This window comes from Oreochromis niloticus, linkage group LG5, assembly GCF_001858045.2.
Source record: "Oreochromis niloticus isolate F11D_XX linkage group LG5, O_niloticus_UMD_NMBU, whole genome shotgun sequence".
Taxonomy (NCBI): Eukaryota; Metazoa; Chordata; class Actinopteri; order Cichliformes; family Cichlidae; genus Oreochromis; species Oreochromis niloticus.
In genome coordinates, this window is record NC_031970.2 from 1,263,239 (window position 1) to 1,276,798 (window position 13,560).

The 13,560-nt window shown below is 47.6% G+C and overlaps 1 protein-coding gene and 1 long non-coding RNA gene across 3 annotated transcripts; both read left to right on the forward strand.

Moving 5' to 3' along the window:
* Window positions 1-1,114: 1,114 nt before the first annotated feature.
* On the forward strand, window positions 1,115-5,409 carry LOC109201216 (uncharacterized). Of its 2 annotated transcripts, XR_002061243.1 has the most exons (4): window positions 1,115-1,468; window positions 4,035-4,408; window positions 4,490-4,578; window positions 4,657-5,409. It is a non-coding gene; the product is annotated as an uncharacterized LOC109201216 (long non-coding RNA). The 2 variants fall into 2 exon arrangements; XR_003220037.1 differs by having other exon boundaries at window positions 4,490-5,409.
* A 498-nt stretch (window positions 5,410-5,907) lies between these two features.
* On the forward strand, window positions 5,908-12,729 carry LOC100702677 (pyruvate dehydrogenase [acetyl-transferring]-phosphatase 1, mitochondrial). The gene is given in 9 exon segments (XM_013265681.3): window positions 5,908-6,473; window positions 6,678-6,824; window positions 6,921-6,996; window positions 7,840-8,044; window positions 8,114-8,521; window positions 8,724-8,824; window positions 8,907-9,472; window positions 11,923-12,000; window positions 12,003-12,729. Coding segments are annotated over 6 exon segments (1,530 nt in total). The 5' UTR covers window positions 5,908-6,473; window positions 6,678-6,824; window positions 6,921-6,996; window positions 7,840-7,855; the 3' UTR covers window positions 12,191-12,729.
* Window positions 12,730-13,560: the final 831 nt, after the last annotated feature.

The following is a 13,560-nucleotide window of genomic DNA, read 5'->3' on the forward strand; positions in this document are numbered from 1 at the left end:
AAAAACAAACCCGATAGAAAGAAAAAAACGATCCGTCAACGTCCCATTCACGTAGCGGTGCAGAAAGAGTTAAATTACGTTCTCTACTGGAGTCCTACCTCATGTGACAAATATGGCCAATGTGATTGGCTGTGCCTTTCAGGGAGCTCTGTTTAGTTTTAGCAGCGGCAAGCCTGCGCTGCGCGGACCTGCAAGGAGGAGAGGAGGATGGCAGCAAAAAGGAAGAACCTGATATAAGAAAGTATTTTTCAAAGAAACCTTTAAGTCACTTAAAGTCAAGCTCACTCATAAAATGTGTCCGTCTTCATAATGTTACAGGCTATGCTAGGCTTTGGCCCACATCACTCTAAAATTGTATGTAACCATGAATAACGTGTGTTGGAAACTAAATGCACAACATGCAGCACTATTAGTTCTCTCAGTCTCAGAGCAGCATTTCTAATTTTGATTGAAACTGTCAGAGAAAACGGCAGCCTCGAGCAAGCCAGGATATTAGTTTACAGAGGCTGTTAAAATTACATGTCTAACGTTAAAATGTTGGTGACACAATAATTTCATCCTAATGGTACGGACATATTCATAGGGTTGATTTTTGAGACAAAATATCATGAGGTAGTCATGATTTTGCAAATATTTCACCTTGTAGTGCAGTTTGCACAAATTGTTTTAAAAATGCACTCACCCTACAAACATTACTGATGAGTCAAGATCTGCATAAATTGACAGAAACACTGAAGCAGCTGCACATTTTATTCTTATTGTCATGTATGTCCTATTTGTCAGGGGACAGAAGAACCATTGGATGATAACTTGATGGTTCATTACTGTATTTGAAGCACATGTGTGACTGCATGTATTTGGAATGTCTCACTGTTATTTATCAGCTGACAGAGGCAGCTCTGCCATGTTGTAGCTTGGACAGAGGTGGAGAGGCGAGGTCACAGGTGACTGACTGATGATTTGGTGCTATAGATTAACTAGTATTTATTATCATGACAATTGTTAGGCTGCTGATGTAAATTGATTCATTAGTGTATATTTGACAAAGAAGCTGAATTGACATGTCTCACTTTTTATATGGCACCAATCAATGTGTTATTTTATCAGGTGGCAATATGTCCTAGTGCAGTCAGAGGGGAAGAGCCAGGGCAAAAGGTGAGGCACATCAAGCACAGAATAATAATTTTAATCTGAGGATAAAACGCAAGTACTGAGGCTGAAAGAAGCTTCAGTGCTCTCAGAAGACTAAAAACATGGCTAAGGTCAACAGTGACTCCAATGAGATTAAACAATGCTGCTGTATGCCATGTCCACCAGGAGTGACTGGACAGTATAGATGTAAAACAAATATGGCAGCAGTTTATCTCCGTTAACGAGAGGAGAAGGCATGTGTTTGGCTCCTTCACATAGTGGACATTGAGTTGTTGTGTGGGGCACCAGTAGTCCACATCTCTTGCTGTAACAGTATGTTACACCCCAGCCCAGGGAAACCCGGCGTGCAACATAAGGAAAATAAAAATAAGGAGAACTGCCCCCACACTCCCTGCTCTCAAGGAAGACGAACCAAAAAGACAACTGCCACGGATTTCACAACAGCCAGTCAGTTTACTAAGGCCCAAAAGGTAGCGGGCGTCAGGGTGAGCATGGCCAAAACAACAAACCAAAAACTCTAGAAAAGAAATGCAGCTGGCTTACCTTCACAGAAAACCCCAAAAGAAAATTACAGGTGTCTTACCTGCCTCCCTAACCAAAAACAGGAGAAAAGGTTCCCAAAGAAAAATGGCTTCACACCCCTACAGCTACCGAGTAAAATTAAATATTGACAACTATTTACATCTATTTACAACAAACTATTTACAACACGGCAAAAGCTTCCAGAATACAAATTCACACGCAGCCACATGCACAGTTCGTTGGGAACAGGAAGTAGGCGGAGGGTGTGCCAGTTGAGAAGGGTCCTCATTTATAGCCGGCCTCTCCCAGTCCTCCACCAATGGTCAGCCTCCACCTGGAACTCACATAGCAGCAATAACACAGGACACAAACTATGCCACCCTCTGGTGTGGCAGACCAAAAAACACAGTACAAAAATATCCATAACACTGAATCATAACATACCCCCCAAACCAAGAACAAACTTTTCGTCCTGAACAGAAAGTTCGAGTCATGATCTAGACCAGTAGCAGTCCTAGCCTGTTTGGCGCCCTGGGCGAACACTCCCTTTGGCGCCCCCCCCCACACACACACACACACACACACACATACACATATGAAGAGAGAGAGAGTATGCATGCAAACGGCTACTAAACAGACATCATAATTCGTCATACAATGAGAACAGGACAAATCAACAATTGACTCTGACTAATTAATATTATATTATTGTATATATTGTTTGGAGTTTAGTCTGTTACTGCTACTATTTTTACCATTTCTTCTTGGAGGAACATAACCCACATAATTTCCTTAGAGATTAAGAAAGTATTCTGACTCTTAATGTTTTAGGATACATGACCTGCCATTATCCAATGACACTTCTGCTTACCTGTATCTTTTGCTCATTTCTCCTTGTAGGAGCCATAATTAAATGTATTGAATTTTAATGATCACTGGGTTTTCATTTGTTTGGTTGCTATGGTGATGTGTAACGGGAGTCACGTGGGTGCTAGCAGTGACATTAAGAGGGCGTTGTCAGTCTGTCTTTCACTGGTTTGATTTTGACAGAGCAGGGCTGGGTAGCTGTAGTTTTTGTTGACCGCAGCACAACGAGTTTCCCCTTGTTGCATTAGAGCTGTGATGTTTTAAGAGTTTGAATCGCGAGCCGATCACATTGCTCTGTAAACTTTTCAAGCACTTTAATAAACAAGCAAGCAATTCCACCTCTCGCATTATTGCATACAGTTGACAGCGCATCAGGCAAATAGGCAGGCTCAGTCCCCGGCCTCTAGCGACTGTGGAAGTCGCTACACTCCTCCTCTTCTTTTCTCTTTTTTTTAAACTTTAAAAACGGGTTGTGTGTGAGACTTTAAATCAACAAAACATAAAATATACATTTTAAATTGTTATTGATCCCTTTACCCCGAGTCCTAAGGTGTATATTTATTTTTTTACTCTTAAATATTTATTGTTCGTTTACTTGCAGTGCTGTAACTGGAGCCTCGTCGTCTCGTCTCTCTATATACTGGACTGTATGTAGCAGAGATGACAATAAAGTTTACTTTGACTTCAGCAGCAAGCAGGCGCACCGAGGGCTCTCGCGCTCACTTTTCGCCTATAGAATTTTGAAAAAACATCGGTGCAAATTATAAGTCTGGTGTTTTCGTGTTTGTTGGTTTGTTTTTGTTTTGTTTTGTTTTGCGAGTTGGTTATTAGATGCTGCTCCAGCCAGCCAGAGAATCCCCCGCCGCCCCGCCCTCTCCTCCCTGTGCCGTAAGCAGCAGGCGCACCTCGCAAACGGAGGGCGCCCTTACTCCCAGCAAATGGGCGATAGAAACCCGATCGGTGCCTACGACATTCCCGATATGCGCTGGCTGATGTCGGGGCAGCATGAGTATGAGCATTTTTTTTTTTTTTTTTTTGCCGATACTCGTGATGCCGCCCCCCACCACGATGCCGCCCTGGGCAACCGCCCGTGTCGCCCGTATCTAAAACCGCTACTGATCTAGACAGCGCGTCAACCATGACATTATCTAAGCCCTTCTTGTAACGGATTTCAATGTTAAAGTCTTGGAGGAGTAAAGACCAGCGCATGAGGCGTTGGTTGCTGTTCTGCATCCGAGATAAGAACACAAGGGGGTTGTGGTCAGAAAATACCATTGTTGGAAGAGGATTGGACCCAAGGTACACTTCGAAATGCTGCAAGGCGGGCAGCAAGGCTAAAGCCTCCTTTTCAATCGTGCTGTAATGTAGCTGGTGTTTTATGAATTTTTTTGAAAAGAAACAGACGGGATGGTCAAGGCCATGTTCATCCTCCTGCAGGAGCACTGCACCAGCCCCCAAAGCACTGGCATCTACCTCGAGCTCATAACAAGTAGTTCATGTTTAGAATAAAAAATCCCAGCTCACTGACTTGATCGGGGCAACAGTGCGCCTAAAATGTTGCATAATTTTGCTGAGAGACCTTTTACTTTGTGGTAATCTGATGTAGCCGGATGGGCTACTCGCCTTTCTTTTCTCTCTCGCTCACTCTACTGCTCTCTCCTGCGCTCGCTCTCTCCTGCGCTCGCTCTCGCTGCGCAACTACGCTAATTAGGAACCCACCTGTATATTGATTACAGGGTGGTGTTTACCTGTATAAAGGGAAGCCGGTTTTTCTTGTTGGATCATTCCTCCCGAGCTTCTGGTGCGACACAGCAGTAAATGCTGGCCTATCGGTTAATTTTACGATCGGATCGTGTGACCGCTACAGGTAGGCCTCCTTCTGACCTCTGATTTCTCCCTAACGTGCCGACGTAGCAATTAGTAGTTATATTTCTGCGGCCCGCTACAGCGCGGCTGTTTTTCTTTCCTTTGCTCCAGCCGTGGTGAGGAGACGCGTGAGTGCATCCGCCGTGCAGTACAGCGCCTCCAAGTTCTGGGGTAAGCCGCTTATTTTATAGCTGCTAGTTTTGTAAATTAAAGAAGATTAAGGTTAGTTTTGCCTTTTCTTATTTGTAGGATTTGATTGCTGCCGCACCCTCTCAGGGATCAACTGCCTGATTTTTAAGCGAAGAGTTGAGGCACCTGCCCTGCTGCTGTCTTGTTTTGTTGATTTTGTTATATTACGGTTAATCTGTCGGCGGCCCAGTTTTCCCCTGTAGCTTGCCTTTCCACGCCCTTTTGGACTATTGTTCGCTCCAGCTTTTGTGGCTGGCCGGGGCGATTCTCGGCCGTATACTGGGCCGGTTATACGAACTGGTACTGCCTTTCCCCTTTCTCCCAGCTGTGAAGTTGTGTGAGACCGAGCAGACCAAGGATAATCGGACCCAGCACCAGTTGTGGGCTGGTTCGCCGAGTGAAAGTATTTTTAATCAGTGCTCTGTGGTGTATAACTGGGTGTGTTGTATCACCGACTTTTGTTTTCCTTTAATTGTTTCTTTCTTTTGTTTTCTAGGTTGAGAGCTTGTTTATGTCCCATGTTTTTATCCTTTTTAATGTGTTTATCTCGTGCTTTTATTTCAGCGAACTGAGGATTTACCAGCGGCCGTGGGACCTCAGGTGGTGGGTCGTTTTCCACACTACTTTTGTTGTACAGCACCAGGTGAATAGACTATAGTAGGTTTCTTTGTGTGGTTCTTTTGGTCCACCGCTGCTGGTAAGTCCCAGTTGTATTTATTTTTATTGTAATTTGGGACACCGTTTTAGATATTCAGTGCGCTGTTGTTTTGTTTTTCATTTTACATTAATAAATAAAATTGTGTTTATATTTGAGTTGGCCTCAGTGTGCATCCCTGAACCTGTGCGAGCGTTGTTTTAATTACATTTTATTTTTTCATATTTCCTGGGGGCTAGAATTTCCCCCCAGGTGGCGTTGTCATTTTTATTATTTCGTTTAGAACCCCGCCGACCACTTGGTCACACTTAGATGAGTAGTTTTATGGACAAAAAACAACCAGGTCAATCAGTGTTCCCTTAGTGCTAATGTATCAGAGATGTTGGTGTACTATAACTGAAGTAATGTTGTTAAGTCCTTAAAGTCATATTCTTTTATTGTCATGACTATTTTTATTTTTGTATGATACCTGATTATATGGAATATGGCTGAAGTAAACTAAAGCCTAAAATACTTAGTCATTTGTTTAGTAGTAATTTAACATTATATAATTCACATAGAAAACTATGAATTGTGATTTTAAATGGTTTAAAAGCATGTAGAATAGCATATGTAGGCAAGTATATTTCTTCCTTTTTTTTTTTCTTTTTTTAAATCATGAAGCAAAGACAAAAAGGAAAAAAAGAAACAGGGCAGCGTTCGGTGGTTGAATCATCCGTCCCCACCAACGCCAAAACCAAATCTACGCCCTTGGTCTCAGGTCTTCACCATGATCAAACTCCTTCTTCTTGTTGATCATGTAATACAAGCTGCCTCTTCACAGAGCAACAGCTGATCGATCGTGTATCGATCCTCTCCGGTCCTCCCGTCCCACCAACTGTACTAACCTGCACCGCCTCCCGCGGCTCATGGCAGCCCGACGCCGTTAACAGGCCACTCTGTGCCGCCACCAGCCAAAGGCTCCCCGGTGGATGAGCTCCGTTCTGCCCGGGGCACGGCTTCCCGCTCCGGCCTGTAAGCCTGTAAACAGCCCGTCATGGCAGCTAGCTTGCTAGCAGCTTAGCATACGCTCTGCAGCGGAGGAAACACCGAGACCGTCCGCTCAGCAGCGCCTCTTCCCCGGGGCGGAGCGGGGAGCCGGCAGGAGTGAGCCCTCTGCGGGCAGAAAAGAGCGTATCGAGCCGCCGGAGCTCCGACTCACCTCAGACCCGAAACTGTGGAGGTTTGTTTGGATGCTGCTCTGCACCACATGCGGTCTGTGTGCACGTGCACGCGCACGCACACACACACACACACACACACACACACACACACACACACACACACACACACACGCTGATACACACACCTTGTTTACTCACCTTTAGCCTAAAGCTGATGTTTTGGCTCACCTGTGCTGAACTCACCTGTGCGCTGATACAAACAGGAGAACCTGAGCAGGTTCTGTGTACGGTCAGTGGGAACAACCTGCTGTCTGACACAATTATGAAGCAGCACAGTGTCTGATCTCCACAAAACACCTGCACACAGACAGACCTGAGAGCTGCTGCTGACCCCGCCTCCTCCCTCTCAGGTAATTAAACACATTGGCTGCTTTCTCGCATGTTTAATATGGTAAAGAAAGTGAGGTGACGGTTTACAGGTAACTGATTAATGAGTGCGTCACCAGCAGAGTCAAAGGTCACAGGAACAAAGACGCAGCAGCGGGAGGAGTGATCAGGAAGACGAGGCGTCAGGCAGGCACGGTGAGTTTCAGCGTCATGCTTAGTCCAGACTTTCCACTGGAACCACAGCTGATCGTCAGCTGATCCTGTTTAACTAAACCTGGTTTCTGGGTTAGAGCCGAACCTCAGTCACAGGACATTGATTTATTTTCAGTGTGATAAATGAATCTGTTTATTGGACACTGTTCTGATTCTTCTGCTGATCCTTTGATGTCACTCTCTGATAATCAAAATTCACCTGAAACAGCTGCTGAACAGAGCTGCTGTCACTTCCTGTCCATTCCAAAAATCTGGCTGCAGTTAAGCTGTTGGTGCAGCAGGGGGAACTCTGAGCTGAGGATTTCCAACTGCGTCTAGAATTTTATTCATTTTATTTCTCAGTGAAGCTGAATCAGTTCAGCTTTCTACTGCTGCCTGCTGATTGGTCACTTAGGGCAGGACGTCGTTGTCCCTCGATAGCACCCGTTTCTAAACGATGCCTCCAGCAGACGTCAGGACCGTAGCTAAAGCACAGCAGAAGCAGCTGGTTGTGGTGGTTGAATGTGAAGCTATCATGAGACCCACTGGTGGCTTCATGCCCTAAATCAACATGGAGGATGCAGTAAAGTGACTGGTGATGCTCTGATGTCCTTGATACTCACAAAAAGTACAAATTTCAGTAGAAACGTCAAGAATAGAACAGTATCTAATGTCCCGAGCCTTTCCATCAGAGTCATGAACAGCTCCACTGAGTCCCATTCATTCTGCATGAGCTCGAGGGCGCCCCCTGTGGAACAGGAAGTCACTAATGGCCTTCACCAGTGGTCATGTAGGGAGGTCAAACTTTAGACACCTGACAACCAAAATGCTCTGATCCTCTTGCAGGTCCAGCTTTCATGCCATGTTGGGGCGAACTTCCTTCCTTACTGGACGCTGCAGACTTCAGCAGTGCTGTTTCCTGTCCTTGCCACCTCGCCGTCCACCTGAGCTGCACAGACTCCATTACCCAGCAGGCAGTGGGAGCTGGAAGCTGAGGGCGGAGCAGGAGGCGGGGCAGATAAGTTCAGCTCAGGTCGACCGGATCTTAAAGGTGACAAAAATCAGACTCTGAAAGCGTTAAGTGGTGACATCACACATCTTAATGACCATTTGTTTCCAGGCCAATGAATACAGCCTTACCCTCCCCAGAGGCCCCGCCTCCCATGGTGTCCTGGGTTTTCATAGCAACATGTTGCCATCCAACCTCCCCTGTGAGGACCGTCAGAGCAGCGCCACCTGCCTAGCGGGCCGTGGAGGCGTGTTGTTTGGTGTGTTCGATGGTCACGCGGGGCTGGCCTGCGCCCATGCTGTCAGTCAGAGGCTCTTTTACTACATCGCCGTGGCAGCGCTACCACTGAGGACACTGGCGGAGCTGGAACGAGCGGTGGAGGAGGAACGGGCCGTAACACCGCTGCTGGAATGGCATAAATACCCCCAAGACCTCAGCTACCCCGATGGAGGAGTGACCTCCTTCCATAGCCTCCGGAACTACTGGCAGGAGAGGCTGGAGACCGAGGAGGAGGAGGAGGTAACCAGGTGTCCTGACACATCACAGAATCACATCCACGGACAGTGCAGGTCCAAACCATCTTCTAAAAAGTGCCTGAATGAATGCACCTGGTCTCAACCAGGTGCAGGTGGACTTTTCAGAAACTGATTTTCCTGTTTTGGTTTCAGCAGAAAGTTCACCTGTGGTGATATCATTATCTATCCTATCTGATTGGCTGCAGGATGACAACAGAATGACATCGGCTCTGGTAAATGCATTCCATCGCCTTGACTACGACCTGTCTGTAGAAGCCCAGGTGCATCTGTCCCTGACCTCCCCCAGGTAAGAACAAAGTTGTGTTTTCTTCAGCAGAACCTGCAGGTGAGTTTGTTTCAGCAGGTTAAGCCTCTCTTTGTGCCCACAGGCGGGTGTCTCTCCCTGGTGAGGGGTTGTCTGTGACCTCCCCCCTCAGGGTGGCGCTGTCTGGTTGCACAGCCTGTGTCGTCCACATCTCCAACAGCGTTCTACACGTGGCCAACCTGGGGGACAGTCGGGCAGTCCTGGGCGTCCAGGAGGCAGACGGAAGCTGGTCTGCGATCAACCTCACCAACGACCACAATGCACAGAATCCGGAAGAGCTGCAAAGGATTCTGGGAGCGCACCCAGCGGAGCAGAGGACGGTGGTCCGCCACGACCGCCTACTGGGCCTTCTGCTGCCCTTCCGGGCGTTCGGTGACGTCCGCTTCAAATGGAGCGCCGAGATGCTAAGTCGGGTCTATGAAACTCGACCAGACGTCCTGTCCGCGGTCAGTGAGGCAGTCCGGACGATGCCTCCGCACTACCTGACCCCACCCTATCTGAGCGCTGAACCAGAAATCACCCAACACTGTGTTGGACCAGCAGACAAGTTCCTGGTCCTCGCCACTGATGGACTGTGGGAGCTGATGCATCGCCAGACAGTCATCCAGCTTGTGGGGGATCAGCTGACAGGTCAGAGTCCTTTAAAAACACACACACACACACACACACACACACACACACACACACACACACACACACACACACACACACACACACACACACACACACGTACGTAAAACACAACACCCAGCACGCCCCTGCGGGCGGTTTATCCTTCAAGCTCGGGTCCTCTACCAGAGGCCTGGGAGCTTGAGGGTCCTGCGCAGTATCTTAGCTGTTCCCAGGACCGCGCTCTTCTGGACAGAGATCTCCGATGTTGTTCCCGGGATCTGCTGGAGCCACTCGCCTAGCTTGGGAGTCACCGCACCTAGTGCTCCGATTACCACGGGGACCACCGTTACCTTCACCCTCCACATCCTCTCGAGCTCTTCTCTGAGCCCTTGGTATTTCTCCAGCTTCTCGTGTTCCTTCTTCCTGATATTGCTGTCATTCGGAACCGCTACATCTATCACTACAGCCGTCTTCTTCTGTTTGTCTACCACCACTATGTCCGGTTGGTTAGCCACCACCATTTTGTCCGTCTGCATCTGGAAGTCCCACAGGATCTTAGCTCGGTCATTCTCCATCGCCCTTGGGGGCATTTCCCATTTTGACCTCGGGACTTCCAGGTTATACTCTGCACAGATGTTCCTGTACACTACGCCGGCCACTTGGTTATGGCGCTCCATGTATGCCTTGCCTGCTAGCATCTTGCACCCTGCTGTTATGTGCTGGATTGTCTCTGGGGCATCTTTACACAGCCTGCACCTGGGGTCTTGCCTGGTGTGATAGACCCCGGCCTCTATGGATCTTGTACTCAGAGCTTGTTCTTGTGCTGCCATGATTAGTGCCTCTGTGCTGTCTTTCAGTCCAGCTTTGTCCAGCCACTGGTAGGATTTCTGGATATCAGCCACCTCCTCTATCTGCCGGTGGTACATACCGTGCAGGGGCCTGTCCTTCCATGATGGTTCCTCGCCTTCCTCCTCTTTCTTGGGTTTCTGCTGCCTGAGGTATTCACTGAGCACGCTGTCAGTTGGGGCCATCTTCGTGATGTATTCGTGGATGTTTCTTGTCTCATCCTGGACTGTGGTGCTGACACTCACCAGTCCCCGGCCCCCTTCCTTCCGCTTAGCGTACAGTCTCAGGGTGCTGGACTTGGGGTGAAACCCTCCATGCATGGTAAGGAGCTTTCTTGTCTTTATGTCAGTGGCTTCTATCTCCTCCTTTGGCCAGCCTATTACCCCAGCAGGGTACCTGATCACGGGCAGGGCGTAGGTGTTGATAGCCCGGATCTTGTTCTTACCATTCAGCTGACTCCTCAGGACTTGCCTGACCCTCTGCAGGTACTTGGTGGTTGCAGCTTTCCTAGCGGCCTCTTCATGGTTCCCATTCGCCTGCGGGATCCCCAGGTACTTGTAACTGTCCTCTATGTCTGCAATGTTGCCTTCTGGTAGTGCGATCCCCTCAGTTCTGACTACCTTCCCTCTCTTTGTTACCATCCGACTACACTTCTCCAGTCCGAACGACATTCCAATGTCATTGCTGTATAGCCTGGTAGTGTGGATGTTCAGTGCTAGGACCAATTCTGTTTACATTATACATGCTTCCCTTAGGCAGTATCATTAGAAGACATAGCATACATTTTCACTGCTATGCAGATGACACGCAGCTCTCTGTCCATGAAGCCAGGTAACACACACCAATTAGTTAAACTGCAGGAATGTCTTAAAGACATAAAGACCTGGATGGCCGCTAACTTTCTGCTTCTTAATTCAGATCAAACTGAGGTTATTGTACTCGGCCCTGAAAATCTTAGAAATATGGTATCTAAGCAGATTCTTACTCTGGATGGCATTACCTTGGCCTCCAGTAACACTGTGAGGAACCTTGGAGTCATTTTTGACCAGGACATGTCCTTCAACGCGCATATTAAACAAATATGTAAGACTGCTTTCTTCCATTTGCGCAACATCTCTAAAATTAGAAATATCCTGTCTCAGAGTGATGCTGAAAAACTAGTTCATGCATTTATTACTTCCAGGCTGGACTACTGTAATTCTTTATTATCAGGAAGTCCTAAAAACGCCCTGATAATCCCACGAGAAAAACTTATGTTGCTTCTCCACTCACTTTTCAATCCATATTTTACCCTGAACCACAACCTTATTCTGAAACTGTCCCATTGCCCCCTCTTGGCCACCTTTCTTTTACATTAAGCTGTCCCAGCATCTCATCACATGCCAGTCTTCACCTGTTTAATCCATGTTTTCAGTGTTGGAGATTCTTTTGAAGACTGAGGACTGAGGTCACAGCTAATCACTCACAGTGCTCCAAAAAGTGCACGAGGTGTGAGCACGCTCAGACATGTCTATAGCAGAATAAGTGTTGTGACTGTTTGACGGACTCTGAGGCAGTACTGGTCCACCTGTCTTTACTTCCTGTCATCGTCCTGACTCTGTGTGGGGTTTGTCGTTGCGCAGGCCTCCAGCAGCAGAGACCTATAATTCCTGGCGAGGGCACGACGCTGGGCGGCCTGCAGCGCCTCCTGCTGGAGAGGAGGGGCGGGTCCTGTCGGTGCTGGAGGACCAGAACACCGCCACCCACCTGATCCGCCACGCCCTTGGCGACGACGGGTACGGAGCAGTAGCTCCAAATCGTCTCGCCAAGATGCTGAGTCTGCCTGTGGATCTGGCCCGGAGGTACCGTGATGACATCACTATCACCATCATTCACCTGAATGAGATCTAACACCTGTAGGAGATTACCTGCTTGGTAACCACCCCGCTGACCAATCAGCAGCAGGCATGCTCATTCCAGAGCTCATCTCCATCCTTTTCCTTAACCATATCCCAGCTCTGAGTGGTCGAGGGGTGGGACACACCTGGACAGGTCACTGATCAGGTGTTTCTGTTATTTTGTCTGCCCTCAAGAAGACCAGAACTAGACACATGCAGGTCTGAGAAAAGCTCCACGAACGACACCCGAGCTAACCTCACACTTCTGAAACCTCACTCCTCAGGTGTGGAGCGACACAGTGAGCATGCTCAGTGAGTTGATGTTCTGCAGGTGAACATTCAGGGGAATCCACTTGGAGCGGAGAAGTGGCGCCACCCCCTGGTGGCACGCTGAAAATACAGCCAATGACTTTCATGGCCAACTATCCCGCCCAATTCCTGAGAATCGGAGACACAGCAGGACTTCCTGTGAGGAGGTGATGGTGGCTTCTCTCTGTGCTTCTCAGACTGATGCTGTTTTTACTCATTAATAAAGTTCCTGTTTGACTTCCAGAAGGTCCAGCCTGGTTTTTCTCCAGAGTTTCAGCATTGAAAAAAGATGTGAAAACTTACCTGCCTGTAGCAGAGGAGTTGGGTTAAACAGCGCCATCTACAGGCTGAACACAAACATGTGTCTTCCCTTCAGAGTGGTATGACTTCATGCCCAGAGTGTAACCCTGATCACAACAATTCTAAAATGTTCTTCAGAGGACAAACTTCAGATTGTCCCAGAGCTTAAACACAACGATCAGACGGACACATGTCAGTCAGTGCGCACAACCATATGCAGCATAATTATCTTCAGGCCTCTGTGATCGGCCTCAATGCTTTTAACTCTAAGTTTCCTACGTAAAGCCATCCAAACGCAAAGATAAAGGGATCAATAGCAGACCAGTAGCTAGCATTAATGTAGCTGTGTAAATGTAGAAGAGCACAAAGTAACACCTTATGTTGTGTTAATATAGTTAAGTGATGCTATGAGTTTACTGCCAGATCTGTTTGGTAGATATAGAGAATACAAAAACAACTCAGAGAAATTCCACCTTAAATGGGATCAGAACTTTAGGAATATACACTGAACAAAAATAGAAATGCAACACTCAAAGATCTGAAACATTTTCTACAAACACAAAGACCCATGACTCTCAGGTACTGTCGATGGGGGGGCAGAAAACCAGTCAGTATGTGGTGTGGTCACCATTTGCCTCACGCAGTACAGCACCTCTCCGTCACAGAGTTGATCAGGTTGTTGATCGTGGGGGAATGTTGGTCCACTTCTCTTCAATAGCTGTGTGAAGTTGCTGAATGTTGGCAGGAAGTGGAACACGCTGTCGCATCCAGAGT